Here is a 27,349-nt window from a genome sequence, read left to right as displayed (position 1 = left end):
TTGGCAGGCTTAGCAGTGCGGCCCCCGGGGCTTCATATCACCACGGCGGCATGTGACTTGTCACAGTGAAGCAGTTTTAGTGCCACTTGTTGAAATAGTTCAAGAAAATTCAGTGTATCCATGGGCATTTGGGGGGGCCTCTGTTGTATGACACTAATTTTGGATATGGAGACCCCACCTCTCTCAGAACGATGCAGAGGTTTCCCGTTTTGCTCCTGTCTCTCAGTGCTGGGGTACTCATGAGGTAGCGTGGGGACGAAGCGTGGCCCCTGGTATCCTGTGTGTATTAGATGCTGGGGAGATGCGAGCTCCACGGCAGGGCAGCCATCCTGTTTCCCTTTCCAGCGCTGCCTGGGGAGGGAGCCAAGTGAGGGGTAACAGAGGCGCTAGGGGGGCCCTAAGGCTCCCGTTCGGTGGGGCAGGACCTCCATGTCACTTCGATGAGTGGAGCTGTGCCTGGCAGTGTCTCCCCAGTCAGTAGGTGGGCCACTGAGTGGCCATAGTGGACCCTTGAGCTGGGCCAGGGACCCCCCCCCCCCCGAGCCTGGGGTACACCTGGGGCCTCATGGCTCAGACTCGGGGCCCTGCACTGGGGCCTCCTGAGAGCTAAATGACAGAAGACAGTGAGCAGCAGGCCTGGCTGTACTGGCCTGGGGAGGGGGCGGCTGGGCACAGAGCCTGGGTCCTCACATTAATCTGATTTTAGGCTGATTAGGGCTGAGAGCTGGCTGACGTGTCCAGCACAGCCGCCCTGCCTGGAGGCGCCCCCAGCCAGGCCTGAACAGGGCATTGTTTGGTGCCAGGGGCTAGAGGCCTCCTCGTGGACTGGGGCTGAGGGGCAGGAGGTGGGGTGCCCATGCCCCATGGAGTGCCCTAAACAAATACAGCGGGGGCTGATTCAGTTGTGGGCTGCTTGGCAGGGTGCCAGTTTTCTGGGGACAGACGCTTATTGTGGCCTCTGAGCCTGACTTCTGAGGCTGAGCTTTGGTTTCAGGATGCCGGGGAAGCCATGACCATCCTTTGTAGGGAGCCGCGCAGGCTGAGAAAAGAGGAGAATGCCTCTGGCCACAGGATGGGCAGCTTCTGGCCAGTGTCTGGGCCCCCTGTCACTCAGCCTGTGGCTGAGACGTGCCCGCAGCTGCTTTGGACCTGCGTCCTCTCACTCTCACCTGCAGGAGTCTCTCCCAGAATCTGCACCCATTCCTGCTGTGATAGAGGGATCGTGAGGCTTTGAATTGCCAGGCTCCAGCCACAGGTCCTCCTGGGCCCAGGGGTGCTGGGGAAGGAGGGGCCTGGAAGACAGGTGAGTGGACATGAGCAGCAGAAACAGCAGCTGGCTTAGTGGAAAGAGGAACCCAGGAGGCTGGACACAGGCCCAGCCCTTCCTTACCCTGCTCCCTTCCACCTCTGGGTCTCAGTTTCCCTAACTGGAGTGAGGGAGATAGGTAATGACCATATCACTTACCAAGGAAACCAGCCACTCAGGAGAGTGAAAGGGATGCTGTTGACAAGTACATAGGATGGGGACCTAGGGCTCATGGGCACCCTGGAGACCATTCACTGCTCTGAAGTGCATGGGTTCAAATCTCAGTTCTGCCATCTTCTGTTTGGGAGCCAGAGTTCTTTTTATTTTTTAATTAAAAAAAATATATATATTTAAAATATATCTTTATTGATCCCAGAGAGAGGAAGGGAGAGAGAGAGAGACAGAAACATCAATGATGAGAGAGTCATTGGGGATGGAGCCCGCAACCCGGGCATGTGCCCTGACTGGGAATCGAACCTCGATCTCCTGGATCCTAGGTCTATGCTCAACCGCTGAGCCACGCCCGGCCGGGGGCGAGCCAGATTCTTAACTCTCTGAGCCTGGGTGTCCTGATGTGTGAAGTGCGGGAACTCTTGGGGGGTGGAGCATGAAGGCATCAGTGGAAACTCTGTGCGTGGATGCCTCATGGGCGCTGGAGCCTCCTGCGTCCAGGTTCTTTGCCCCGGGCCCGCTGTGCCGCTTTCCCTGAGCGCTGACGGTATCTGTGCACCTCTTCCTGGGGCGGCCTGGAGCTGGCCGGCGGCGGCGGCTGTTCTGGAAGGTTAGGGCCCCGAGTGGCCACGGAGGGGGTGGGGCCAGGTCAGGCCAGGCTGACGCCGTGTCCTGCTCTGCGCCCGGAAAGGAAGCCTGGCTTTGCCAGCTGCGATTATGGTTAGGAACTGTGTAATTAACTCTAAAAATGGGAGGCTGAGGAAGAATTAAAATAAATGCTTAGTGGAAATTAGAGATGAGTGACGTGCAAAAAATAGGGGAGCCCGGCTGGCAGCTGCAGCGTCCTGTGGGGCGGGCGGGGGGACAAGGGGCGGAAACAGGCAGGAATGAGGGCTCGGCCGGGTTCACACCCCACCTCCTCGGTGTGCAGCCCGGCACATACGGCAATAGAAACATATTCTGTCTTGCTCCGGAGGCTGTTAAGTCCAACGTCAAGGTGTCAGCAGGACTGGCTCTTTCTTGGGGACTTGAGTGTGCCCCCGGCCTCTCCCAGCTTCTGGTGGCTCCCTGGCCACCCCTGCCTTTCTAGGCTCCTGGGAGCAGCACCTGGGCCTCTGCCCCCATCGTCACAGTGCCTCTGCCCTGGGGTCTTGTGTTCCCTGTCCCTTATTTCTTTAATTATTTTTTTATCATGGTAAAATATATACAATATAACTATTACCGTCTTAACCATGGTAAGCGTACACTAGAGGGATTAGGTACATTCGCAGTGCTATGTAACGATCACACTATCGTCTCCAGAATTTCATCTTCCCAAATGGAAAACCTGCGCCCATTAAATACTAGCCCCCACCCCTTCCCCAGCCCTGACACCCACCTTTCTCCGTGAACTTACCTACCCCAGGTGCCTCTTAAATGTGGAAGCTACAGTGTTTGTCCTTCTGTGTCTGCATTCTTCAAAAATGTCACATCTCGGACCACAGAGGGTTGTTAGATCCACATGTGGGTGGATATTCAGTTTAAATTAAGTGGAATAAAATTAAGGTAAAGATGCACTTTTCCAGTTGGAGCAGCCACAGTTCACGTGCCCAGTGGGCATAGAGAGAGCGTGTCCATCGTTCGGAAGGTTCCCTTGGCAACTGCTGTTCTAGGTTCCCGAGACAGAAGAGACGTGGCAACGAAAGTCGTGTGTATTTTTTTTTTTTTTTCCTGTGCTCTAATGATATTTTGGTTGTCCTTTTTAGATTGAGGAAATGAAAGTAAGTGCATTGTGAAGGTGAGGCAACATGTGGGATCCATGTTAATTTCCTGACTTTGACATTGGTGCTGTGATTGTGGAAGGGGGTGTCTTTGTCCTTAGGAAATACACACCCAGATTTAGATGTTTGGGGGAGAGGGGGTCGTGTCTGCAGTTTTCTCTTACACATTCAGATAAATGACACACACAGTCCCCCCTCGCCCCCAGAGACACACACACACACACACAGAATACTATATGACAAAGCAAGTGAGTCAGTATCCTCGGTGACCAGGGACCAGCCCCAGGCAGGACCAGAGGACTGGGCCGAGGCAGAGGGTGCTCCGGGGCAGGGCACCGCCTGCCGGGGGCGGGTGGGCAGATTCTGGCTAGGCGGGGGCACGCCCAAGGGAGCTCTCAGTGCAGCTTGGTTTATGCGGGGCCCATCCTTTCCCTGAATCTGCCCATTTGTCCGAATTCCCCTGTGAGCAGGGAGTTCCCGGTGGCCCAGGCCCTCTGCGGCTCTACAAATCGAGCCGTTGAGCACCTAGTAAGTGGGTATTGATGGGGATGTCTGAAGCCCAGGTTGCTCTTCTGCTTTGTGGGCCGCCGTCTTTGCCTAGCTGGACACCCATTCGGAGCTGGACTGGGTGGACTGGTGGCTCCCACATACCAAATGCCATTCTGTGCCCTTAGGGTATGAACTTAACCCAGTAGGCGCTTTGTGTTAGGAACTCAGGCCTCAGGAGCCGAGCCGCTCCCCCTGGTCTACAAGTTAGAATCAGCGGACAGGTTTCCACCCAGGGCGGAGTGACTCCAAAATCTGCGCTCCAGGCCACCTCGCCTGCTGTCCCCATAAGTTCCTTACCAGCTCCTTCTCACGGGGCTGCAAGCTGGTGATCCGGTACCCCCCCATGCCTCCTACCCCATTGCGTTGCCAAGCCCAATTCAGACTGGGAGCCCAGGTATTGGGGTACTGGGTGGAGGAGCCGCCAGGATGTTGATCTGGGAATTTTGGCCTTTGTGCTGCTCCCAGCCCCCCACGACTCTCATGGGGTGGTTCCTGGCTGTTGGCTGTGTCAATTGTCAAGTAACCGGTCAGTCTGTGCCAGGAAGGAGGTGCGTGTGTGCCTGTGAGCATGTGAGTGTGTGTGCGTGTGTGTGTGTGCACGTGCTCCGTCCTTGCTCAGTCAAGGTCAGCATCTTTTTTTCTAGTTAAGATCATCAAGTTGAAATGTGCTGGGTCCCCTTGAACAGTGTGCGGGTGGGGCACATGGTCATGAATGACAGAGGTGAGCCTGAGCTGTCTGTGACGTCTGGGCCACCGGGACAGAGACCGGCGGGTCTCTCGCCGGAAAGTGTTGGTCCTGAGGGCGTAGGGAAGCAAATGTTTGCGGTTGCTGTTACTGTTGTTCAGCTCCACGGTTTAATGGCTTTTCTCTTCTCTTCCCTAGTTCCTCTGTTTGAAGAACATACGCACTTTCCTTAAAGTCTGCCACGATAAATTTGGATTAAGAAACAGTGAGCTGTTCGACCCCTTCGACCTCTTTGATGTCCGAGACTTTGGGAAGGTAAGTGACCTCTTCCTCCAGTCTCAGTCCCCGAGGCATGGTGCCCGAGGTGGCCGAGGGCCGGCTCAGTGGCCGGTGGGCCAGATAAACAGACAGGGCCTGGCCCTGCAACACAGAGCGGAGTGGGTGCTTCCAGCCCCTGCCCCGCAGGTGCAGGCGGGAGCCTGTGGCGAACAAGAGGGGCCGAGTCGGGGGCTGGGGGCACCAAGTGCCTTCCTCCTCAGACCATTCAGGGTGAGGCCAGGTGTCGAGTCCAGGAGGGTGGAGGCACAGCAGGGCGTGGACAGTGACAGAACAGGGGATGGAGCCCTGGGGGACCCGGAGTGTTTACTTCCTGCTCGGAATCCTCGACTCTTCATGGGAGAATGGGCTGCTGTTTGGACCAGCTCCTGAGGGGCCGGCTGGGGTGCTGCAGGTTTATTGTAGCGCTCTGCGAGAGGGGCCGTCGTGGTTACACCTGAAACAGGCTCTGACAGGTGTGAGGCAAGCGGGGGGGGGTCGCCTGAAGCCCAAGGACCTGGAGATGATCTCCTAGGTCCACAGCAAACAGCTCAGAAGTCTCCCCATGTTGTCAGAAAGTGTCACTTGGCAGCTGTCCTGAGAATCCTGCTGGCACAGGGGAGGGGACCTGAGGCTGGGCAGGTACAAAGACTATTTGGCTTCCCGGTAAGCCTGGGTTCAGGGTGCCATGTGCCATCAGATAGCACAACAGGTCCAAGGTCACTCCTTTTAAATTGCAGGGTTGAGTGCAGACCGGGTTCGGATCTGCCCGTAGCCCAGGTGTCCCAAGTCCCTTCGAGCTCCTGCAAAATCTCAAGGCCGCCCTTCCCTCTGCTCCTGGCATGGACTCAGCAGTACGGCCACTTCCCAGAAGACCCGAGGGGCCAGTCTCCACCTGCTGACGGGAACTCTCGGGAGATATTTATTGCCTAATTTACCTGAGGACCAGTATCAGGGACTTGGTGTTTAGGGAAGTGTTCCATGGATACATGATTTATGAAGTGTACAGGGAACTTTGTGTCTGCAGTTGCAGATGCTGAGAGGTCAGTATTTGAAGGGCTGCAAGGTGTCCGATTAGCATCAATAGCTGGGACTTTCCCATAAGCCACCTGGGTCTGACGCTGATTCCGGCACCTGTTCAAGAGCCCGTTACTTTGTGTAGTCACCCAGTTCTTAGGTTCCAGTCCCCTCTGATGGCTCTGTCTGGGACTCGAAGGCCCCTGTGCTGCCCTCTGCCCGGGGTGCATTTGCCGGCACAGCTGCCGAAGCTTGCGTGGAGCACGTGGCTTCCTTGCCCAGAAGTGGCTCTCAGTTCCCACAGATCTGCTTTCAGATGGATCGGAAAAGCTCTCCTGCTCTTTCTCCTTCGAACAGCGGGGCCCTGGGCAGGGGAGCAGCTGATGGCTCTGGGCTCTGGAGAAAGGCCTTGGGAACATAGGACGTGCACACACACACAGCCACACGCACACTCAGGCCGTGTTTGAGTCCCGGCTCTGCTGTCACAGTGGGCAGCTTGTAAAGTGGTGATAAGAAAACTACCCTCCAAAGTCTGTGGAGTGGAAAGTCAGACAGGTTAGTGGAGTTCTCAGCACCTGGTGTGTGTCCCGGGAGGCACATCCTGGTTCCTAGCTGCCTTCTCCTTGGTCCTGTGGCCTCCTCTCGTCTGCCTGGGAGCAGCCTGTGCCAGTCTGTGTATGCGGGACATCTTGCGGGGGACTGTGCAGGAGGCCCGGCACCCTTGTTGAGTCAAGAAGCTCAAGTTGGTCCAGCCACCTTGCTGGGCCTGGGGAGGCTGGACATCCTGGTGGCCCCCCAAGATTTCTCCCTGGAGGTGTCCCCTTGTCATGTCAGGGACCCGTTTCCAATGAGGTCTGATGCTGGTCCTCTGCTTGCCCCCAGCCAGGCTGCCCTGCATCCAGGGACCTGCCTGGTCCACTTGGCCCACATTTGCCTCCATTTTAGGCAGAATTAACAGCCCAAGAGGAAGGTCTGCATGGCTGTATCTGCTGTTTGAGTTAAAGAGCAGAGCACACCCTCTAATAGATGGGTTTAACTCTCCTATTTATTATTCATTAAAACATTTTGCCAGGCTCAGAACTTCTGAAGCGGTTAAACCTGGCTGTCAGCAAGGCTGGGGGCGACCGACAGGCCGCGTATTAATTTAGTGCGAAGTGAGCTGTACAGCCAGTTCACCCAAGTGTGACTGTCTGTCCACCTGCCTCTGCCCTTCCCTCCCACTGGCAGTGAGCGCGCACATGTGTGGACTCCATGCGCTGTGTGCCAGGCTCTTTACATCCATGAGTCCCAGCCATCTTTCAGGGACTTAAGGAAGGAAGGAAACCGAGGCCCAGAGAAGGCATGTCTGGCTCGTGTCCCACAGTGACGGTGGAACTGGGGGGGGGGGTGTCTAGCCAGGTCATACTGACAGCAGAGGTCAGTCTCATGTGTTCTGCTGTGTCCCTGCCCTCTGCCAAGTGAGGCAGCTATAGGCAGGGACAAGGTGTGGTCATTGTGTGGTTCTGCCATTGGCAGGGGTTGGGAAGCTAAGCAGGAGGCCAGCCCTCCCACAGACACCCACCCATCACCGTCCCCTGACTTCTCGAGGATGCTGGTGCTTCTAGAAATGAAAGTGGGCCAGTTGAGACACCTTTAGGGGCTCAGGACAGAACGTGATGCTGAGGAACAGGCCAGAATCAGTACCAGACACCACTGGGCTTCACCCACGGTCACCTCCCTCTCGGGCTCTGGTTTCCCCAGCTGTAAAGGGTCTCTGAGGACTGGAGGGTCTGAGATGATGCACTCACTGTGTGCCGCCTTTGGGTGGTGCCCGGATGCCAGATGAGAGTGGGCAGGGTGCAGCCTGGAGCGTTTGCCTAACCCAGCCACTCTGGTCCTACCTCACCTGTGTGGAGCTGTCATCCAGCCACACCGTTGATTTCCCCGAGCACGTGCATCGATGGACGGGTCCCCCGGGCTTGGTCTGGTCAGGGAGGAAGGGAGCAGGCAGCTTTGGGGTATTGATCCGACACCCCTTGTCTCCGTCCCCGGGCCCCGCGCCGCCATGTGTTTGCCCATCTCCCCTTAATGTTAGCTCATCGTGTGGCGAGTGCAGACGGCCCTGGCTCACGGGCGGTCTTTCTGCTCTTGTTTGATGGCTCTCAGAGGCGGCTGCTGCGGTGAGTTCATTTGCTCTCACCGTCTTAATGTCGTCGGAGAGACACTCTGCTCCTCTCACAGCAGCCACTCCGCTAATGACTTATTAAAACACAGTTGCCGCGGAGCGGAGCAGCCTGCAGGCTCTGGCTGGGTCCGTGCGGGTGGCTGGCTGAGGCCGCCTGAGTTTCTGCTTGACAACATTTCCTCCTTTTATCTGCTTGTTGTCATTTTAGGACGATGTCAGACCACCTGCTTTCAGAAGAATTTGACAGCCCAGCACACACATGCACACGTGCTCATGCACACACATGTATACAGCCCCCCCCACATCTGTACATACATGTACAACCAACACACACACGCACACACATGTACAGTTTGCACACATACACCTGCACTCATACCTACCTGCACACACATACACACGTGTGCGCGCGCACACACAGTCAGATAAGCCCGTCGAACCCTGACCTGCCATTTTCTATGTTTTTCTCTTTGGAGTGCCCGCTGTGGGCCAGGTGCAGGGGACAGAGTGGTGAGCAGACAGACGCCCCGGCCTCTGCTCTCAAGTGGGTGAGAGGAGGTGGGGAGATCTCTCCCACGTGTCTGAGCCTGGGGGCTGAAGGCTGAGGGAACCGCCGAATCTGCACCCTGGCTGTGGCCCTCCACAGACCCTCTTGACTATCTTATTCCCCTCTCCTCTTAGGATTGCCCGTTTTCAAAAATTATGCATATGAAACCGACGACATTTATTAGGTAATTAGTTTTCCCATTTTTAATTAATCAAAGATTAATTATGAATTACATCTCCAATTAGCATTTCTGATCCACATCTGATAATGATTTTCCCACACAGAGGGCACACCCACCAAGAAAGGGGCTGGCAGGAAGTTATGAGTTGGGTAGGTTCAGTTTGGGTGTGTTCAGGGTGCTTGGAGACCTCTGGGATGATGACCTTCACCCAGGGTCAATGATCTTCAAGGACCCCAATTTGGGTACCTTTCATTGTGGTCATCAATAGGCAGTGTGTTGGGTTTGGTGGTGTCTGCCTGCTGTGGGGAGGCAGAAAAGGGAGCTTGGAGGGTGACAGGCAGCACTCCAATCTCGACCCAACCCTAGGCTTCTCTGTGCCGTGGGGCCCTGGGAGGGTTGGCCATCAGCTGGGGCACTCAGAGAGTGGGCATCTAGGGAAGAATGACTCCCCCCATTCACTGGTGTCAGTCTGGTCTTTACGAAGCTGCAGAACTTGGTGCCCAGGCCTCCCCAGCTGGGTGAGCAGGCAGAGGGGACACTGGGGATTTTTGCCCAACTATTCAGGCTGTCCTCTCACTGACTGAGCCAGTGGCATGGTTTGGGCCAGCCCAATGCCTCCTCCTCTGTGAAGCCACTCTGGGTTGCTCTAGTCTACAGGCTCTGAAGCAGCTGGCTTTAGCAAGCCTTCCAGCCAGAACCCTTATGGTGTCGGGGGTGTATCGGGGGGGACACTGAAGCCTACACCCATGTGATGGGAGGACTGAGATGCCTTGGGGCTGACGAAGATGAGGCTCTGGGCTCAGCCTCTGACAGCAGGTCCCTTTACCTGCCTGACTACTGCTGACACATCTGGAGGTCACTAGCTTGGCGTTAGTAAGGCCTGGCTCCTGGCAGGTAGTAGGGTTGATACACAGTAGCACCTTTGCCGGGCACTCTGGCTTCTCTTCAGGACCTGGCACAGCACCAGGCACAGATGGAGCGCTGAGGTGCCCGCAGAGCCTGGCAGAGCAGGGCCGAGCACAGCTGAATGCCGTCCCCCGGGTCTGGGGCTAGCAGAAGGACAGAGGACAGAGGGTGGAGGGCGAACAGGCCTTTCTGTGCTCCGCCCGGGGACGCCAAGAGCCCACTGTTCGTTTTGCTTCCCTGGGACAGACCGCATCCATCTGGCTCTGGCGTTTGCGCCGTTTCCGGCTTGTGTTCCTTTTTGATCTGAGGCTGAAATATTTTAGCTGGTGGCAAAACTGGCTAAGTGCCCTTTCTTCCTCCCAAAGTGGGAGAACGTTCAGGAAAAATCCCGTATCTTGGTGCCTTCCTTTGCTGAGGGCAGCCTTTGACCCAGGAAGTTGGCTGGCTGTGCTGGCCACTGGGACAGCGGGGCGCTGGCCGAGAGTCTGGGCACTGGGTTCCGGGGACCCCCTAGCAGGTCTGTGCTGCTTCAGGGCAGGTCCCAGGAGGCAGGTCTGTGGGTGCAGCACGGAACGCGGAGGCCTGGAGCTTTAGGCCCTGATCTCAAAGCCCTGCTGGGTCCCCCCCTTAGCTGCCAGGAGCCCCATTTCCCCTTAGTACCAGCTTCCCAGGTGGGCTCTGGGAACCTGGGGGAAGGGTGGCCACGTGCACAGGGGTGGTTTTGCCCTTCGTCGGGCATGCGTCAGAAATGCAGGAGCGTGGCAGCGGGGGCGGTCTGCGGGGGTGATGGACAGTCCAGCTGAACACCAGGAGGGCGCGGCCGGGTCACAACGAGAAGGGTGAGAAGACGAGGTGCTGGCGATGAGTGTTGCCTTAGAAGCTGTGGATCCCAGGCGCTGAGGATGGGATGGAGTCAGGAAGGCCAGGTTTGGTTCTGCTCTGTGTTTATTAAATGCATGACCTTGGTCATGCTCCATACCCTTGTTGACCTCAGTCATCTCATCTGCAAAACGGGCATCAAATTTATGCCAGATTACATCAGCCTCGTGGAGTTTTGAAGGACGTGGCTTTGTTCCCGACTCTGACAACAGGTGCCTGGAAAAGGGTGCCCTGTTGGGGCTGGGTCTCTGGCCTGGATTCCTGGATGCTTCCCAGTAATGGTGGTTCGGGGTGGCCACCGGGCATGGGTTAGATTTCCATGTAGAGGCACTTGAAAGCACAGAAATAAGACACTTGAATGAGAGTCTGCCTGCCCGCGCTAAGACCATGCTCCCCCTCTGTTTAAAAATAGCTTCTAGCTGAGCTAGAGGTACCAATGCCTCTGTAACGTTTCTGATGGTTCCCCTATTAATTTAACTGGAGAAAATCACCCGCGAAGTCTTTCAAGTGGAAAAGGAGAGATGTCCTAATACGGTGGGCATATCATTAGGAAAAGCAAATTAAATCATCTTTAATGGTGTTAGAATCTCAATCGCTCCGGAAAATGGAGTCGGTGAAGCAGGGAAATGAGAAATTGCTGATGCCCTTCAGCAGGAGGTCAGGGAAGGGGAGTTGGGGAGCACTTGTGGGGCTCTCAGCGGCCGAGGGCGGGTGAGAGCTGGCAGCTGGGTGGGATCTAGGGTGCTCCCAGCATTATGTCAATTCTCTCTCACAGTCCCAGTCTCTGCCCAAACGCTGTGGGGCTGCTGTAGACTGAATGTTTGTGTCCCCTCCCAAATTCATATGCTGAAACCTAATCTCCAGTGTGATGGTCTTATGGGTGAGGCCTTTGGGGTATGATTAGGTCATGAAGCTGGAGCTTCATGAGGGGGATCAGTGATTTTATAAAAGAGACCCCAGAGAACCCCCTCACCCCCAGCAACAATTGAGGACACAGTGAGAAGACAGCGTCCACAAACCAGGGTGCTCTCGCTGGACGAGTTTGCCAGTGCCTTGGTCTTGGACATCCATCCTCCAGAAGGTGAGGGATACATGTCTGTCTATGGAATGTTGTTACTGCAACTCAAATGGACCAAGACAGGGTCCACCCAGCCTTTCCTGTCTCCAGGGTTCTCTCTCTGGGGTCTCTTTTTTTTTTTTAATATATCTTTATTGATCTCAGAAAGAGGAAGGGAGAGGGAGAGAGAGAGAGAGAAACATCAATGATGAGAGAGTCATTGATCGGCTGCCTCCTGCACTCCTCTTACTGGGGATCGAGCCCGCAACCCGGGCATGTGCCCTGACCGGGAATCGAACCCCGATCTCCTGGATCCTAGGTCGACGCTCAGCCCCTGAGCCACGCCCGGCCGGGCATCTGGGGTCTTTTGAGTTCTATTGTTTTTGAGCTGCTAGTGGCACTTTGGAGATTATATGTGTTCACCTTACTGAAAAGGATAGCTCCATCTTTTGTGAACATAAAAAAGCCCTGCTAGCAAAATAAATGAGTTTTTCGTTTTTCTCATGGTAGGTTCCCTGTTCTCTGATAGGTCATAAAAAATATTCAACTTGACATTCCACCATTAGAGAATCATTCCTTTGACTTACGCGTTTTCCTATTGATGTAGGCAACCCATTAGGCTTTATCATTCACTTCTTGGTGCCAAGGCATTTATCCGATTCTCTCTTGAGAGTGGGTCCTGATCAGGAACTGAGCAAGAACTTGGGCCCCTTGAAGGGGAGGACAGGGGTGGGGAGCCCCTGAGGGAAGAGAGGTGCCGAGTCCAGATAACCAAAGGAGCGCTTCAGGCTGGCCCATCACTGGCCCCCGGCGGGGGAGGGACGGCCTGTCCCTGCTTGACTTTGGTGAGGAGAGACTTTCTGGGTAGGCAGGGAGGGGAGCCAGGGTGCGGGCTGCGGGCACAGGCCCCGTGAGAGTAGCAGCTTCCTGCTCCCCATTAATTCTTTATGAGCACCGACTTTGCACCAGCCCCGAAGCTCCGGCTGCTTGTGTGAGGGCCTCAGGTTATCCTCGCACGAGATGGACTGGGACGCCGAGGTTCCGGGGTGGAGTGACTGGCTCCAGTCACACAGCCAGCCCCCCCCCATCCACCCCTTACCCCACCTGCCCCGCGTCTGCCAGCAGGAGGCACGTACTGAATGCCTGCAGCATGACTGGTACGCTCTGTGGGCAGTGGACAAAGCTGTGGCCCGCCTGGGACACTCGCCGTGGTCGGAGATGGGGCTCGCACTGCCTGCCCTGCTCCGACCCCCCCCATCGGGCCACCGAGGTTCCCCTCAACCACTGCGCCCTCTCAAAGTGCCACACTCCCTGTGCAAAGCCGCCCCACCTCCAGCTCGGCTCCTCGGGCGGCTCAGATGACAGCCCTGAGCGGTGAGTGGGCACGTGCCCTGCTGCTCCTGGGCGCGTGCTGCCACCCCGGCCTTTTTTGGCGGCGCCCACCGCCCTGCCTTTCTATGAACGGGCCTCTCCCCGGGAGAGAAACTTCCCAAATGAATCACTGTCAGTTAGCGTTCAGCACGCGTAATGGGCTCGGCCGGCAATTCATCTTGTTCCTTTATTCCGCCTTATCTGAGCCGACCAAGCCCGGCTCCGAGCTGCCTCTCAGCCTCCGCCTCCACGGAGGAGGTGACAACCCAGTTAGGAGCCGAGAGGCGCCTGGGAAAAGTCCCCCCCCCCCCCCGTTTCCCCTTCTCCCCATGGGCTGGCTGTGGCCTGTGCCCGTCTCCTGCCAGGCTTTGGGAAGGGAAGACTTGGGTGCCCAGAGCTCCCACTGTGCCCACCGTGGAGACACTCCTGATGGCACCGGGGCCCATGGGCACTAGAGCTGGGGGCCCTTTCCAAGATGTGTAAGCACCACTACCCGCGCCCCCCCCAGGCGGGAGGGAACAGAGACCGAGAGTCAACGGTGTGGGCTCCTCCCCATGCCCCTCTCCTCGGTACACTCGTGTTTTTAAGATTCACAGCCAACACCTGTGTGCCTCTCCTTGGCTCCTCAACTGTGAGCTGCCCTTGACCTCGAAGGACCTCAAGGGACCTTGAAGGACGTTGATGCCACAGGGCCGAGGGCAGACGTGGGGACCAGTGACCGCGTCGTGTTCAGCTGTTCCAAAGCTCCGGGCCTATTTCTCTGCTTCCTCTTTTGTTGGGAACTGGGCTCCGGCGACAGAGATCGAGAGCTGAGCGCCGGCCTCTCTCTCTCCATCTCTTTTTGGTAGCAGAATACACATGGCATAAAATTGACCATTTTAACCACTTTAAAGCGTGAATTCTGTGGCATTCAGTAAATTCAGTGTTGTACCACCGTGACCGCCGTCTAGTTCCAGAACATTTCCATCCCCCTTGAAGGAATCCCATCCCCATTACCCCTCCCCCAGCCCCTGGTGGCCACCAGCCTGCTCTTAGCCTCCGGATTTGCCTCTCCTGGGTGTTCCGTGGACGTGGAATCACACAGTATGTGGTTTTCTGTCTGGCTTCTTCCCCTCAGCATCTTGTTTTCAAGGTGTGTCCACGCTGTGCCCAGGGTCAGAACTGCATCCCTAACGGCACCCGCAGTTCCTCCGGTGAGGGACACGGGCTCTTCAGGGCTCCTCCCGCAGGCGGCTGCTCTCACCCCAGGGCCTCAGCACTTTCCCAGCTGCACGGTGCCACCTCCGTCAGGTCCCCCTGCCCTGCCTGCCCTGCTTTGACCACTCCCTCTCCATCCCCTGTCATTTCCTTCAGGATGGTGGGAACCACCTTATTAATTTGCTGTGTCACTCTCCCAGGAGAGTGCTGCCCCGTGAGAGCAGGGGCCCGTCTCGGGGTCATCTACAGATTCCGGGAGCGAGCTGTGCCTGCGCACCCCTGTGAACGCTGTAGAACGAGCGAGCGAGCCAGGGCGAGAGGACGTCTGTTCTGGAGATTGCCTCAGGCACCCTTTCTCCCCAAGGGCAGCGGGCATCCTGGGGGCCTGGTTCTAACACTGTGTGGGTGCGTTACTGGGGAGCCATCTGGGTCCCCTCAGCGTCCCCCCGGGTCTTGCTCTCCATTTGCTAAAGGCCCTAAAGCAGCTCAGCAAGGGCAGGACCTGGTCGGGTTGTCCCAGAGTCCCTGAAGCAGAGCGTTCAGAGCCTGAGGTTCTCAGAGGACCCCTGCCTGGACTGCATCCCTGCAGCAGCGACTGTTTGAATTAGTGGGGGCTGCACCACTGAGCAGGCCCTCCCCATGACCATGGCTGTCTGCATAGCATCCAGAACATTGACCCAACCCAGCTGTGCAGGCTCCGGTGTCAGCCGATGTCTCACCTTGAGGCCTTGTTGTGGGGACCAAAGCCCATCAGGATGTGGCAGCACTTGGTGGCGGTTACAGGCTCAGGTGGCATTTTTCAGCAGAAAGGTGTGATAGGGAGGGAAGGTCCCACAGGGAGCAGCGCACCCCGCAGGGCGCACAGTTGTCCCCACAGGTGTATACACTGTTACTTCAATGAGAGGATCTATCAGTTACAGTTATCTTTTGGGGAGAAGATAGGTCCCTGCAAACTGTGCCTGAGGCGGGGAACTTTGAAGAGGCAGCCATGCCTCCACCCCACCCCGAGGAGGACAGACGCGGAGGCCCAGCCCAGCTTCCCGGTGCCGACTGTCTCCCCCGGGACACAGTTTGTCGGAATGATTCAGTAACCGTTTTCATAAAACGCTTTCTCTGCCAGGATGAAGCCGGCAGGTTTGTCGTTCAGCATGGATTGCTGCAGACGCCTGGATCTGGGCCATACGTTGCCGTTTCGTGACTCTGAGTTCATTTTTGTGAGCTTGATGTTCCTACCAGATCTCCGCAGGCTCCTTTATTCCTCGCGCCCCCTCCCCCTTAGTAGAAGGTGTGTGAGTGCTTGTCTGGGCCACGGTGACCTCCCCTCTGTCACCTTACTGGGTACTGGGCCCGCACACATGGTGTCCTCGGAGCTGTAGAAGCTGCAAAATCAACGCAGGCGAGTGACGTGCTCCTGCTGCCGGACACGGGCTCCCGCCACACGGTGTGTGGGTGCATGCGCCTCAGAGGAAATGGGACTGGGAAAGGCGGCCACGTGCTCCTCCCCCGTCCTCGTCAGGGCTTCCGAACTGACTTGCAGCTCAAATCTCCCTGGGCCATTACGTTCAGAGGTTCCAGACTTTCCCGCAGAGGCCAAGTTGTCTTGGTGCACAGCTCTCACCGACTCCAGGATCTGCCACTTCTGTGGTTTCCTATGCGGAGACCTAGCTGGGAGCCAGTGTTCCCTCTGGGGGAGGTGACGCTCTGAGGTTCCCCATAGCCTCTGGCGCTGTGCTTACGGGTGGAAGCTCCTTGCCCATAATTCCCACGCTGCCCACCGCGGCTTTAGTGAACAGCCGATGGACCAGATTAGATGTGACTTTTGGGAGAAAGTGGGGCTCAGAAACGCACTAATTAGCCCCCCCCCATTGCACAAAGTATTTGGGGCGGCTGTCAAGAGATTATATATTATAAAATGAAAACCTATGACCAAGACACCGATAAAGTGGGAGGGACAGTGAAGATGACAGGATCGCGGCCCAGAGGCCCGTATTGTCCAAACTCGGGTTCTGTGCTTCTGGACACTGATGTGAAAAGACAAAGACCACGCGTTTCATCTCAGTTTTTCCCGAGGGGCCAGGGCCCTGGGAGCAGAGCTTTCCCACACCCTGGGTCTCTGTTGAGGGTCCTCCGGGCACTGTTGTTGCACAGCTCCGGGGAGGCTGTTCCCTCCTGGGGTCTGTTGGTGCTCTTTGGGCGGAATGCTCAGTGCTGCCCCTGTGCTCTGCCACCCCCTCTTCCAGGGGGTCCTGTACAGTGGAAACCATTTCCCAAACCTTTGCTCTCCCGCGACCACAACCAGGCTTCAGAGGTGGCCACGGGACACGGAGCGGAGGGAACAGGAGCTAGTCCTCCATCGTCTCCCCTCTCTGGGCCTCAGTTTGGTTGGTAGGCACATGTGAGGTGGTTTTGTGGAAGTGGGGATTCTGGCCACCCATCCTCGCAGACTCTGAACGGGCTCAGGGCCCCTATAAGTGTTTCCCGGGGCTGTCGTAACAGAGCACCCCAGACCGGGCTGAAACACAGAAATGCGCGCCCAGTCCTGGGGCCAGGAGGCGAAGGTCAAGGTGTCCGCAGGTTGCTTCCTTGGAGGCCTCTTTCCTGGTTTGGGGACGGCCGTCTTCTCTCTGTGTCCCCACATCTTCCCTCTGTGCGATGTCCCTGTGGTTATCCGCAGTCTCTGTCTGATGCAGCCCAGACTGTAACCGGGGGGTAGAACCCACAGCCACGCCACCTAGGCCATGAACCAGGTTTGTTTCCTCCCCCTCTCCTTGAAGGAATTGAGAAGTGTCTTCAGTGACTAAGCTGAGCGGGGCCCTGGGGTTTGCGTCCTGGTGGCCTCAGAGCACCAGCCTGGGATCTGCTTCCTGTGTGGCCCTGGCCCATCCCCTGCTTCCTCTGGGCCCAGCCTGCCTCCTGGGTGCCTGTCCTCCTCTGTCCCTGAGGCAGCCTCCGAGAGTCTCCATTATGTGCTGACGTCTCCCTCGGGCATGGGGACCCAGGATGGTGTCCACTCGGCGGGACCCTCAGCTGCCCTGTGGCTGGCCCGGCATCAGCCAGCGGGAACCCTCTAAATCTGGCTTTTGTGACCCCCGGGGCCCACTCGATGTGTGACCTTGAGCAAGTGACTTAAGTCCATCCCTGAGTGTGTGTTTAGAGACTGCGGTGTGAGCCTTCTCAAAAGGGTGTTTGCTTTCCCTCCTGCTCCGCCTTCTGCCCAGGTTTCCAAAATAAACAGAGGCCTGTTTGTGTTCCGAGGACACTTCCCAGCTCGCACACTCTTGCCTCTCTGCTCATGAGCCAGGGTGGCCTTGAACCCAAACGGCACAGCCCCATAGACTCACCCGAGATGTGGCCTCTCCCAGCAGGTACCTGAGCAGACCCCCAGCCAGGCCCTCACATGGGGTCTGACCCCTTCCTCCCTCCCTCCCTCCTCCCTCCCTCCCTCCCTCCTCCCTCCCTCCTTCCCTCCTTCCCTCCCTCCTCCCCTCCCTCCTCCCCCTCCCCCTCCCCCTCCCCTATATGCCTTCCTCTCCTGCTTCCCCCAGCCATCCTCTGCGCCCGTCCCGCCTGCTTTCACGGTCAGCCTCCCTCTGTTACCCAGCTGGACCCCCATCGTGGGTGAGGATACTGAGGTTTGGACAGCAGGAGTCACGTCTCCGGGGCACAGGGTGATGGGCTGTCTCCCACCACAGCTCCTGTTCTTAAGGCCACACGTGTCTCCTCCCCCACCTTTGCTTCTGCTTCTGCTGTGGCTCCTGGTCAGAGAGCACCCGTCCTGGCGTGAGGTGTCTACACTGTGTCCAGAATGTTTTCCACGGGTGGGAGGACAGCAGCCTTCCTTTGGCCTCTGGGCCACCTGGGCACGCTGACCGCTGGGGAAGCCTGGGAGAGCGGGTCAGGCAAGCCTGGGCTCTAGTCTCTAGGAGGGTGGCTGGCGGGCTCAGGTTGCCCCCTTGGAAGAAGTACCTCCTGTTCTGCCAGGGCCCCTTCATCTCTCTGTTGAGCTCCCTCCCCTCTTCAGAAAATTCCCACATGGCTGTTAAGATATCTGAGTATTTTTGTATGTTGGGTATTAAAGATGCCCAGTCCTTGCTTTTCAGAGAGAGTGGAAGGGAGAGAGAGAGAAAAACATCGATTTTGGAAAGACACATCAATTGGTTGCCTCCTGCTCAGGCACCGACCAGGGTTGGAGATAAAGCCTGCAACTGAGGTATGTGCCCTTGGCCGGAATTGAACCTGGGACCCTTCACTTTGTGGGCCGACACTAACCACTGAGCAAACCAGCCAGGGCCCTCTTGAGTTTTTTTGGGTCTGCTTTTTTTGAACAGAAGAAATCTGGTCAGGAGCTGGGAAATCATGGTGTGTTCACACTGCTCGGCTTGCTGCAAATATTACCCCTGAGTCCCAATAGCCAGTGTGAGGTGGGTGCTGTCTTTATAACAGATGAGGAAACTGAGGCAGAAATTGCTCCATGTGGTTGCACAGGGCTGGGTTCAAGGCCAGGTCCTCCTGACTCCATGGAAGGAACTGTCACCCAGGCTCCCAGCCTTGGGTCACACACTGATGTCACCTCCTGAGCTCAGCCCATGCTCAGGGCCTGGTGTACCTGGGGCGTGCCAGGCTGGCACCTCCCCCGGATGCCCTTGCCTGCTGGAGGAGCTCTCAGGCCTGACTCCTGCGTGGTGTCCAGCTGGGACACACTCCAATGGTCCTTCATTTAAATGCTCGAGGTGTGTCTCCTCAATGACTAACCATCTCACCAGGGCCTGGCGTCCTTTAATTGGGAGAAGTGCCACTTTTGTTTGTGCAGAGGGGAAATATTAAATTGTGTGTGCATACAATTAATCTTGTTAATAGCAACCTCTCTGGGTCTGGAAATTAGATGTTAAGTACCTGAAGCCAGCTGATGGGATGATGCCCTTTGGAACAAATCAATTAGCTCAGGCTCGTGATGCTAATTGGGATAAATTCCCGGTTTGTCAGCTTGGACACTTGGAGGGACGTCGTGGGTCTCATTTTGCTGCAGCGGGGCTGGGACTTGAGATGTGAGTGCCGGAGAAGCCTGCCTTGGTCTCCCTGATGGAAGGACAGGCGGATGCAGTGGTTCCTCAGCCCACCTGCCTGACAGGTGGGTGTCCAGGCCTATCTGCGCCTGTCAGGAGGAGGGAGAGAGTGTGTCCCAGCCTTTGTTCATAGAGCCAATGGGTGACAGGTGCCCTTGCGTGTGTTCACTCAGAGTGGCTGGTTTTTATTTTGGTAAAATACACAACATAAACTCACCTCCTAACCGTTTGTGGTGCTCGGCTCTGTGGCATTAAACGTGTTCACCTTACTGCGCGGCCACCACTGTCTGTCCGTCAAGGGAAAACCAGAGCTGGGCGGGAGTCGCAGCGGTAGAAACAGATTTACGCAGGGCTCTGGAAGCAGCGGGGGAGACCTCATTGGAATACATCTCGGGCAGGTGGGGTTTGTAGTCCAGAAGCCGGCAGGGATCCGGGTGGGAAGTGACTGAGTGGGGACAGCGGGTGGGGGTGGGGGAGGGGGTGGTTCTGGTTAAACTGACGGAACAGGATTCTTGCAGAAGCCGGGCCTGGTATGGGGGTATCAGACATCACCTGGGGGTGGTGGGAGATGAATCCGATCAGATACTCAGGTTGTCTCCCCAGAACCCCACAGTGGTGCCCATGCTGTCTCAGGTGAGGCCCTGACTCGCAGAGGGTGAGCAGCCTGTGGGTGGCGCAGCCGGGACCTCAGCCCAGCTGCCCACATGTCTGAAAACCTGGCTTCTCCCTGGCACCCTCTCCCTGGGAATGGTGGGTGGGTGGACTCCTAGCAGCTGAGGCCTGCTTTGTTCCCCCTATTCAGAGGGACTTGTGGGGGCCTCGCTGTCCCCGCCCTACCACATCCCTGGGGCGTGTTATTTATGCTTCCAGCCAATTAGTTTCTGCAGGGAGTCCCTGAGGGCTCCGTGGGGTGAAGGGTCGCTTCCCACAGAATAGGGCTGGCAGATGGCCCCACCCTGCCCCTCCCCCAGAGGGGGGGACCTTGCTGTCCTGGGGCCATGCAGGTGGGTGGCTCTGTCCTCTTAGCCCCAGGAAACCCCTCTAAGGTTAGCACCCCCCACCAGGAAGAACCCCCACTGCTACAGAGAGACTGGCCTGGGGTCCTTGGGGCCTGCCTTGGTTTCACTGGGAGTCCCCAGAGCTGGAGCCGACTCTCCGGGTGATGTGGGAAGGGAAGCCCTGTCCCCTGGGTCTGAAGGGCAGAGTCAGCCCCTGAACCAGCCACTGCAGTTTGGAAAACGTGACCACAGCTGAGTTGCCCTGCCCCAAAGCCAGGTGGTCCTAGTGCCGGGAGTGTTTGTATGCAAGCGGGCTTTTGCACTGGGCGACCAGCTGCCTCTGTTGGGGGAACTACCGGGTTGGTTCTTCTAGAGACTCGTGTCCCAGCAGAGAACTAAATTCTTGGCAGGGTCAGTAATTGCCCCCAATTCATGGGCCTGTCTAGATTCCTTGTCCCCAGTAGGAGGAGGGGTCTGCACCCACTAGACCCTGACGTGGGGCCCGGGGGCCCAGGGGATGCATCATGGGCCTCAGGTCTGAGGCTGCCCCTGTCTGGGCCCGGGCCTGTGCTGGGCATGAGTCCTGGATTGACTGCTTTCCAGCTGGGTGACCATGGGCCAGTTCCTTAACCTCTCTGAATCTGACTCAGCCCCCGCCTCCGTGTCTGGGGGGTCCCAGGGCTTCTGAGTGTCACCTTGTGCCATTCTAATCCCTGAGCATTTAGGGGCCCATCTGCTCTGAAGGACTGGGCATCCTCAACCCTGGACCAGTGTTGGTGACTTTCAGTATCCCGTGGCTGCCACACAAAGGACCACAAACCACAACAACATAAAGTTCATTCCCTCCTGGTTCTGGAGGCCAGAAGTTCAAAATCCATGTGTCACAGGGCTGTGCTCCCTCCAGAGGCCCCAGGGGAGGATCCTTCCTCCCTCTTCCAGCTCCTGGGGGCTCCAGGCATTCCTGGCTTGTGGCTGCGTCACTCTCATCTCTGTCTCCATCATCGCATACCTTTCTCCTCTCCCTGTGTCTCTGTGTCTTTTCTCTTATAAGGACACCAGGCACATTGGATTAAGGTCACACCCTACTCCAGAATGACCTCATCTTAACTAATTGCATCTGCATTGGCCCTTTTCCCAAATATCACTTTGTGAGGTTTTGGGAAGGGCATGAATTTGAGGAGACTCTCGAACCCAATACAGACCTCAGCTGTGACAGCAGCATATTCAGGGGACCTGTCCTTTGTGCCAGGCACTGGCAGGGCCCCCTTTGGGGACTGTGAAGACAGGCTCTTAGCCCTCGGGAAGCTTGCACTCTTGGGCTGAGCGAGGGGGGTGCAGGATGGACTGGCCATCCTCGTGGCAGGGTGCCCAAGGTGGGCCTCGTCCTGCATTCCCCTTCCACCCAGCGCTCCGTTCCTCCCTCACGATCTTTCTTGGCTTCCCAGGACCTCTGAGGTGGGCCAGGATTCAGCAGGAATCGAGATGGACTTTTTTCGGAAGCAGTCTGCAGCTTTGTTTGTGGCTGTTTTCCACTTGTTTCCATAAACACCGCACAGGGAGGAACATCCCTTTGACCTCCCCCGAGGGCTAGCACCGCGCACACTGGGTATGTGGGTGCAGGGGTCCCCGGCTGAGGCTGCTTAGGAAGGGCGGCTGGTTCTCTGTGGTGGTTGGGGTGAGCGGCCGTGCAGTCTGGGGCTGAGATTGAGGCAGAATCCACCCCTCACCCCATCTCCCAGTCCCTCAAAAGGTTGCTCTCATTTATGTGAGCTGCTGCGTGCATGCTGCACACCCGGCTAACTCCTGTTCATCCCCCAGGTCTCTGGTCGAGCGGCACCTCCTCCAGGGGGCCCTCCCCTGATCCTGCCTGAGTCTGTTTCCCGCCTGCGGGATGTCAGCAGAGGTGCCCAGCCTGGGAGCTGCCGGGAGCGTACTGACATAGGAACGCACACGGTGCTGAGCTCAGCCCTCACCTGTCGGACCTGCGCTGCCACAGGGCCCACATTCTCCTGTGCCATGAGGCAGCCTGGGGGGAAAATACCACATGGGGGCACCGGGTGCCAGGTGCCTCCGAGTCTCTCCTGGGCGCTCCAGCCTCGGCCTGGCTCGCTGGGGCCAGGAGCGACGGAGCTGATCCAGCAGGGAGAGGGTGACGCCCTCCCGCGCCCGGATTGTGCTCGCACTTAATAACCGAGTTCCTAAGCCGTTGTTCAGAGATGCGCGTGTAGATTGAAAAATGATTGCCGTGAGCTAAGAAATACAATTTTTGTTCCCCTTCCCGTTAAAATGGCTATTAAGTCGGGGAGGGCGATGAAGCAGCTCCGAAACCCATCCGCCACAGGTAATGGCTGCTGTCACCTCTCCCCTATTAGCAAGCGGGGGTTTGACTGATAGTGAAGGCCTGGAGCCTGGAGCCAGAAGTGCTGTAGGAGGGGGTTCTGGGGAGACGCTTGGACAGGAGGCTGAGGCTGTTCTGGGTGCTTTCCCTTTAAGGGCACTTGGCAGTAATCAGACCATCCAGGTTCTCAACCCTCTCTGCTATTGTGTGCAGGTCACCACTCTGACCCTCAGTTGCTTTGTCTGACAAGTGACGCTGACTATCTTGGGTGGTTGATGATTCAGTGAGACAGGGATGTAACTTCCGAACCCAGTGCCAGGCTCACGGTCAGGGTTCAGGCTCGTGGTCAGAGTTCAGGCTCGTGGTCAGAGTTCAGGCTCATGGTCAGGGCTCAGGCCCACTTCAGCGTCAGTTCACTGCAGGAGGTTCCTGGCGGGTCTGGTGCTCTGAGCTGCTCCAGGCTCTGACTCAGCGGGATTGCCAGTTTCACGGGTGAATGGTGTGAGTGCCCAGGGCTGTGGGTCATCAGCATCTGGGGACTGTGGCTTCTTGGCTGTTCTCTGGTGGACTGCTGCCATCCCAGCACTGATTCTAGGCATCCTGACGGGAGGGGCAAAACAGAATTCATTCCCTGTTTCTGGCAACTTCTTCAAGTCTTAGGTGGGAGGCAGTTTACTCCTCAGTGAAAACGCAGAAGATGCCTTAGATGGTGCCAGACGATCTGGTTCAGCTGGGCCCTACCTCTTTGACTTGTGTCCCTGGCAAGTGAGGTCACCTGTCCGAGCTCAGTTTCCTCACCTGGAAAGTGGAGATGATGGTCCCGACTCCATAGGACATGCTGAGTCAGGAATCAGTGTGCCAGGCAGAGGCAGGCATGGGTTGGTTGGGTGGGGCATGGGCCCACTCCAGGAGCCAGCTGTGTAGACAGATGCCTGCTTTGTGGCCCCTTGGTTCAGGTGTCCACTACGAGGGAGAGGGGAGGGACCTCTCGGAGAGGGTGAGATTTCCAGGTGAGACCGGGGCTCCACCCCCCAGTGCTGTCTGTAATGCGGAGTTGGCATCCCAGGCCTGGGCATGGGGCTGCTTTTGGGATTCTTGTACCTTCTGGGGCCATGACTCACGCCCTTGGGCGGCATATCTGTGTCTGGTGTTAGAGGCTTCGATCAAAGGGGAGACGAGCTGCTACTTGTTTGCAACCCGGGGTTGAGATGCCTCCTGTATTTAACACACCTTTATTCCCCGTTTTTACCTGCCATGGGGGAGGGGAGGCCTCAGTAGGCAGTGCAGCTTGTGGCAGCTGCTGGTGGTAACTACCAGGGAGGAGGCGGGAGTGTCGGGAGGAGTGAGCGCATTCACAGACGGTGAGTGGCCCAGGGCCGCCCACCCAGCCAGCTCCCCAAAGCCACCACGTTTTGGATGGGCCTCCTGGCCTCTGCAGGGCCCCACTTAGCAGCCCTGCTCTTGATGCCTGAGGGTGAGGTTTGTGGTCCTGTCCGGCCACCATCAGCCTCGGATCCAGAGTGGGCGAGCTGGCTTTGCTGGGCAGTGCCAGGGTGAAGAGCTGGGCCCACAGCCAGACGGGCGGTGAGCTGGGTTCGCCTGGGCTTGTCACTTGCCAGCCGAAGCTCCAGGCCTCAGTTACTCCTCCAGAAAATGGGAGGGGCAGCGGAAGTGTTTCGTGGGGGGGTTTGAGGGAATAAAATGCAATGAGGCTGGAAAAGTGGGGCAGGCGGGAGGCCTAGACAAAGGTTAGCTGTAGGCGTTGATGGAGCTGTGTCAGAGAGACAGAGCCTTGGGTGCCAGTGACATCCCCGCCTCCACACTGGGCTCTGCCTAGAAGTCACTGGGTGGCCTTTGCAAGTCTCTTATGTCTTCCCAGCTGGCTTTTCGGTTTCTCATCTGCACACTGAAGAATTTGGGCCAGATGGTCACTAAGCTCCTTCCATCAAGGACTTTGTCTTCCTAACTGATTCCTGCAAACCTTCCCGGTCAGGATCAGCTAACATTCAGGTTCTGGTCTGGTCTTCCCTGGTCCTGTGACCACAGAGCATTTGTCCCGATGTTACAAGACCAGGGACAGTAGACAGTCAGTGCTCAGAGGGACTCTGAGACCATCCAGTTTGGGCATTTCCCAGGGCAGACACAGGTTTCTTGTTTCATGCCAGATCTTTCTGATAGAAGAGGCTGCTCTGAGCATTGGGTGTGGAAAGCTTCAGCGGCTGCCTTTGACTTTAGCAGGAAAGAGCACTGTGATCGATTAGTGATGCCTGCCAGGAGCACAGGGGTGGGAGGAGATTTATGTGTGCCGTGCATTTGTCTTCTCTGATGTAGTGTTGTTCTTTCACTCCACAGGTGGGGAAACTGAGGCTCAGAGAGGAGGAGTAGTTTAGGTGTTCAGTGGCAAGTTTAGGACTTGAACCCGGGTCTCTGGCATCACGTCCTTGTTTGTGCCTCTCTGCTGTTTTCTTGTGGTTGCAAGTTAATTAAAATAGCTTCTGTAACATGCCTGGCACAGAGTAGGCACCTAATAACGATTCCAGTTAGGGTTATTCATTCTTCTATCCACCCCACTCCATCTGCCTCCCTCCATGAGCCACAGACTGTCTATTGAAGAGGCCTCGGGAACCCTTCTAGCCTCCTCTCTGGCTCCCAAGTGATGTGACCCCACGTTTCCTGGCTTCCTTCCCCTCTGGAGGTGTCAAGGGCTGGGCTGACACTGGCTGGGGCAGCCGGCCACTGTAGCCGTTTGCAAAGGGGAGGGGATGGTGCCCAGGAGTGAGGGCAGCAGCTCAGCCCTCCTCTCCCAGCCTGCCCACGCCATGTCCGGGAGGAGGGTAATGAACTCTCAGCCCCCCACCCAACACGGAGACATGGAGAACATGGGGAGGAACGGACCTGAGCCCCTGCCTCCTTCCTGTCTCCCATCTTGGCCTGAGTGTAGCAGTCAGCTGGGTCTCAGAGGCCCTGGGCCATCTACAGTCTGTCTCCCCATGCCCCTGACCCTGGTCACTGTCCAGTTCACAGCTGTGACATCTCTGAGGGCTTCTGCTCAGCCCTCTCCTTGAGGGGCTCACCAGGCCCTTTGAGTCTGTCCCTTGCATAGAGGCCCAGGACTCCCAGACATAATCAGCTTTGGAGGTGTCCTAGCCTTTTGTTCCCTGTGGGAAAGTGAGGCCCAAGGGGAAGGGCAGGCACTCAGAGGGAGCAGAGACAGGGCGCAGCAGCATCTGTCCCTTGGCCACTCCACTTTGGGTGGGGAGGAGGCCAGGGCTGTCTCCTGGCCTGGGAGGTGGCTGGGACAGACGCTCAGGGTCCTTGTTTTTGTGTGGCCTCCTGTGTGGTTAGGAGCGACTCAAGCATGGTCCCCTCCCCGAGCCATGAGCCCTTCGTTGCATCAGGTTACCTGTCTGAGCTTCTGTTTTCTTAACTGCAAAACAGGCCAGCGCTGCCCCGAGGTGGGTGTCCATGCAGACAGACAGACGGACCCACTTGCAGAGGGAGTTGAAGGCGTGTTAGGTTCTGGGCTCTGCTCGAGGAGGTGCACTGCGGGCAGGGATGTGAGGCTTCCCTGAGGGTTCCATCTTTCCCCCCATCTTTAGTAGGAGGGCCTGGGACCCAGGAATCCCTTTGCGTGGGCATCCATCCACTGACTGATCGGTCAAGTTACTGACACTGTAAGGCAGGGAGATTCGGGCTGCTGGTCTTGAGGCTTAGGGTGGTCTCCCCCCCTTGCGTTTGAGGGTCTTGATCTGGACCCTCACAGCTAGATTTGGGGGTTCGGTTCAGATTGCACAGAAAGCTCAGTCCAGGTGCAGGAAAGAGGAGTGGGCTGAGGCTGAGATAGCCACAGGCCTTTCTATCCATTTCCTTTCCTCCTAAATGGCTTTTGAACTCTGATCCTCTAAGGATGGCCAGGTCCTCCTTCCATGCACCTTGTTCCAAAGTTGGTGCCTGTCGCTGTCTTCAGCCAGGGGCATTTTTCAGTTAGCTGCTTAGCCAGCTTGGGGCCTGGGTCCAGCTCACACCTGTCTCCTCGCGTCCCTCCGAGCAGCGTGCAGGGTCTGAGGAGTGGCCGTGGTTTCCCTCTGGCTTGGGTTTGTCCTGCCTCCCCCTGTGGCAGGGCCTGGACGCGAAGCAGTGACTGCACATGGTCCATAATCAATCACTCCTTGCTGGCCGCTTGGCATCCCGACGGCAGCAGCCCAGCGTTCTCTCTGACCTTGCTCTCAGTGCGAATAGAGGAAAACAGAGGGGCAGTGCAGTTGGAGCTGGAGGAAGCAATTTGTAATGATTTGCTTCTAAAGCTGCAGCGGTGTTGGCTGTAGATTTACCGGCCAGATATATGAGTTTCCGGGGCAACCTGTTTAAATGAGGTTGGTAATCTTGCCGTTTGGCTCCGCAGGGCTGCGTGTGTGTCTCAGATGCCTGGTGATGGCTGATAAGGAAGGTCTGCAGCCTGGGCCCCTCCGTGCGGTTCCTGCTTACTGATTCCCGGTGACAGCAGGGGAGTGGGGCCAAAAAGCTCTCCTGCCCTTCGCCAGCGAGTGGGGTTGACAGGATATATACCTGCTGTTGCTGGCCTTGCCACCAGCACGCAGGAGCCCCGGACCCCTTTCACAGGCCAACTTATATCTGTCTTTGTTCTTCTGGATCATTTGTGGGGATGTTCAGGTTCACGTTCCTTCCGAGCTCCATGGGGCAGTGAGGTGCTGTGTGCTCGCGGTGGAGCCGCTGCGACAGGTAGCCTCAGCTGTGGCGGCTTACACGGAGGCGGGAGCATGTGTGTGTATATGTCCTCTGCCCTACGCAGCCCTTCAAGGATGAAGGCTGATGACTGCTTTTCCC

The 27,349-nt window shown here is 57.1% G+C and overlaps 1 protein-coding gene across 2 annotated transcripts in view; it reads left to right on the top strand.

Annotated features, from left to right (window-relative positions):
- VAV2 (vav guanine nucleotide exchange factor 2) overlaps positions 1–27,349 on the top strand; it is a 113,880-nt gene that overhangs the window by 26,865 nt on the left and 59,666 nt on the right. For both annotated transcript variants that reach the window (XM_081151568.1, XM_081151569.1), the window contains exon 2: positions 4,670–4,786. In XM_081151568.1, the coding sequence (XP_081007694.1) occupies positions 4,670–4,786 (117 nt within the window). The remainder of the gene's footprint in view (positions 1–4,669; positions 4,787–27,349) is intronic.

Source organism: Miniopterus schreibersii (assembly GCF_964146895.1).
Source record: "Miniopterus schreibersii genome assembly, chromosome: 11".
NCBI lineage: Eukaryota > Metazoa > Chordata > Mammalia > Chiroptera > Miniopteridae > Miniopterus > Miniopterus schreibersii.
This window is presented reverse-complemented; position numbering and strand designations above follow the sequence as displayed.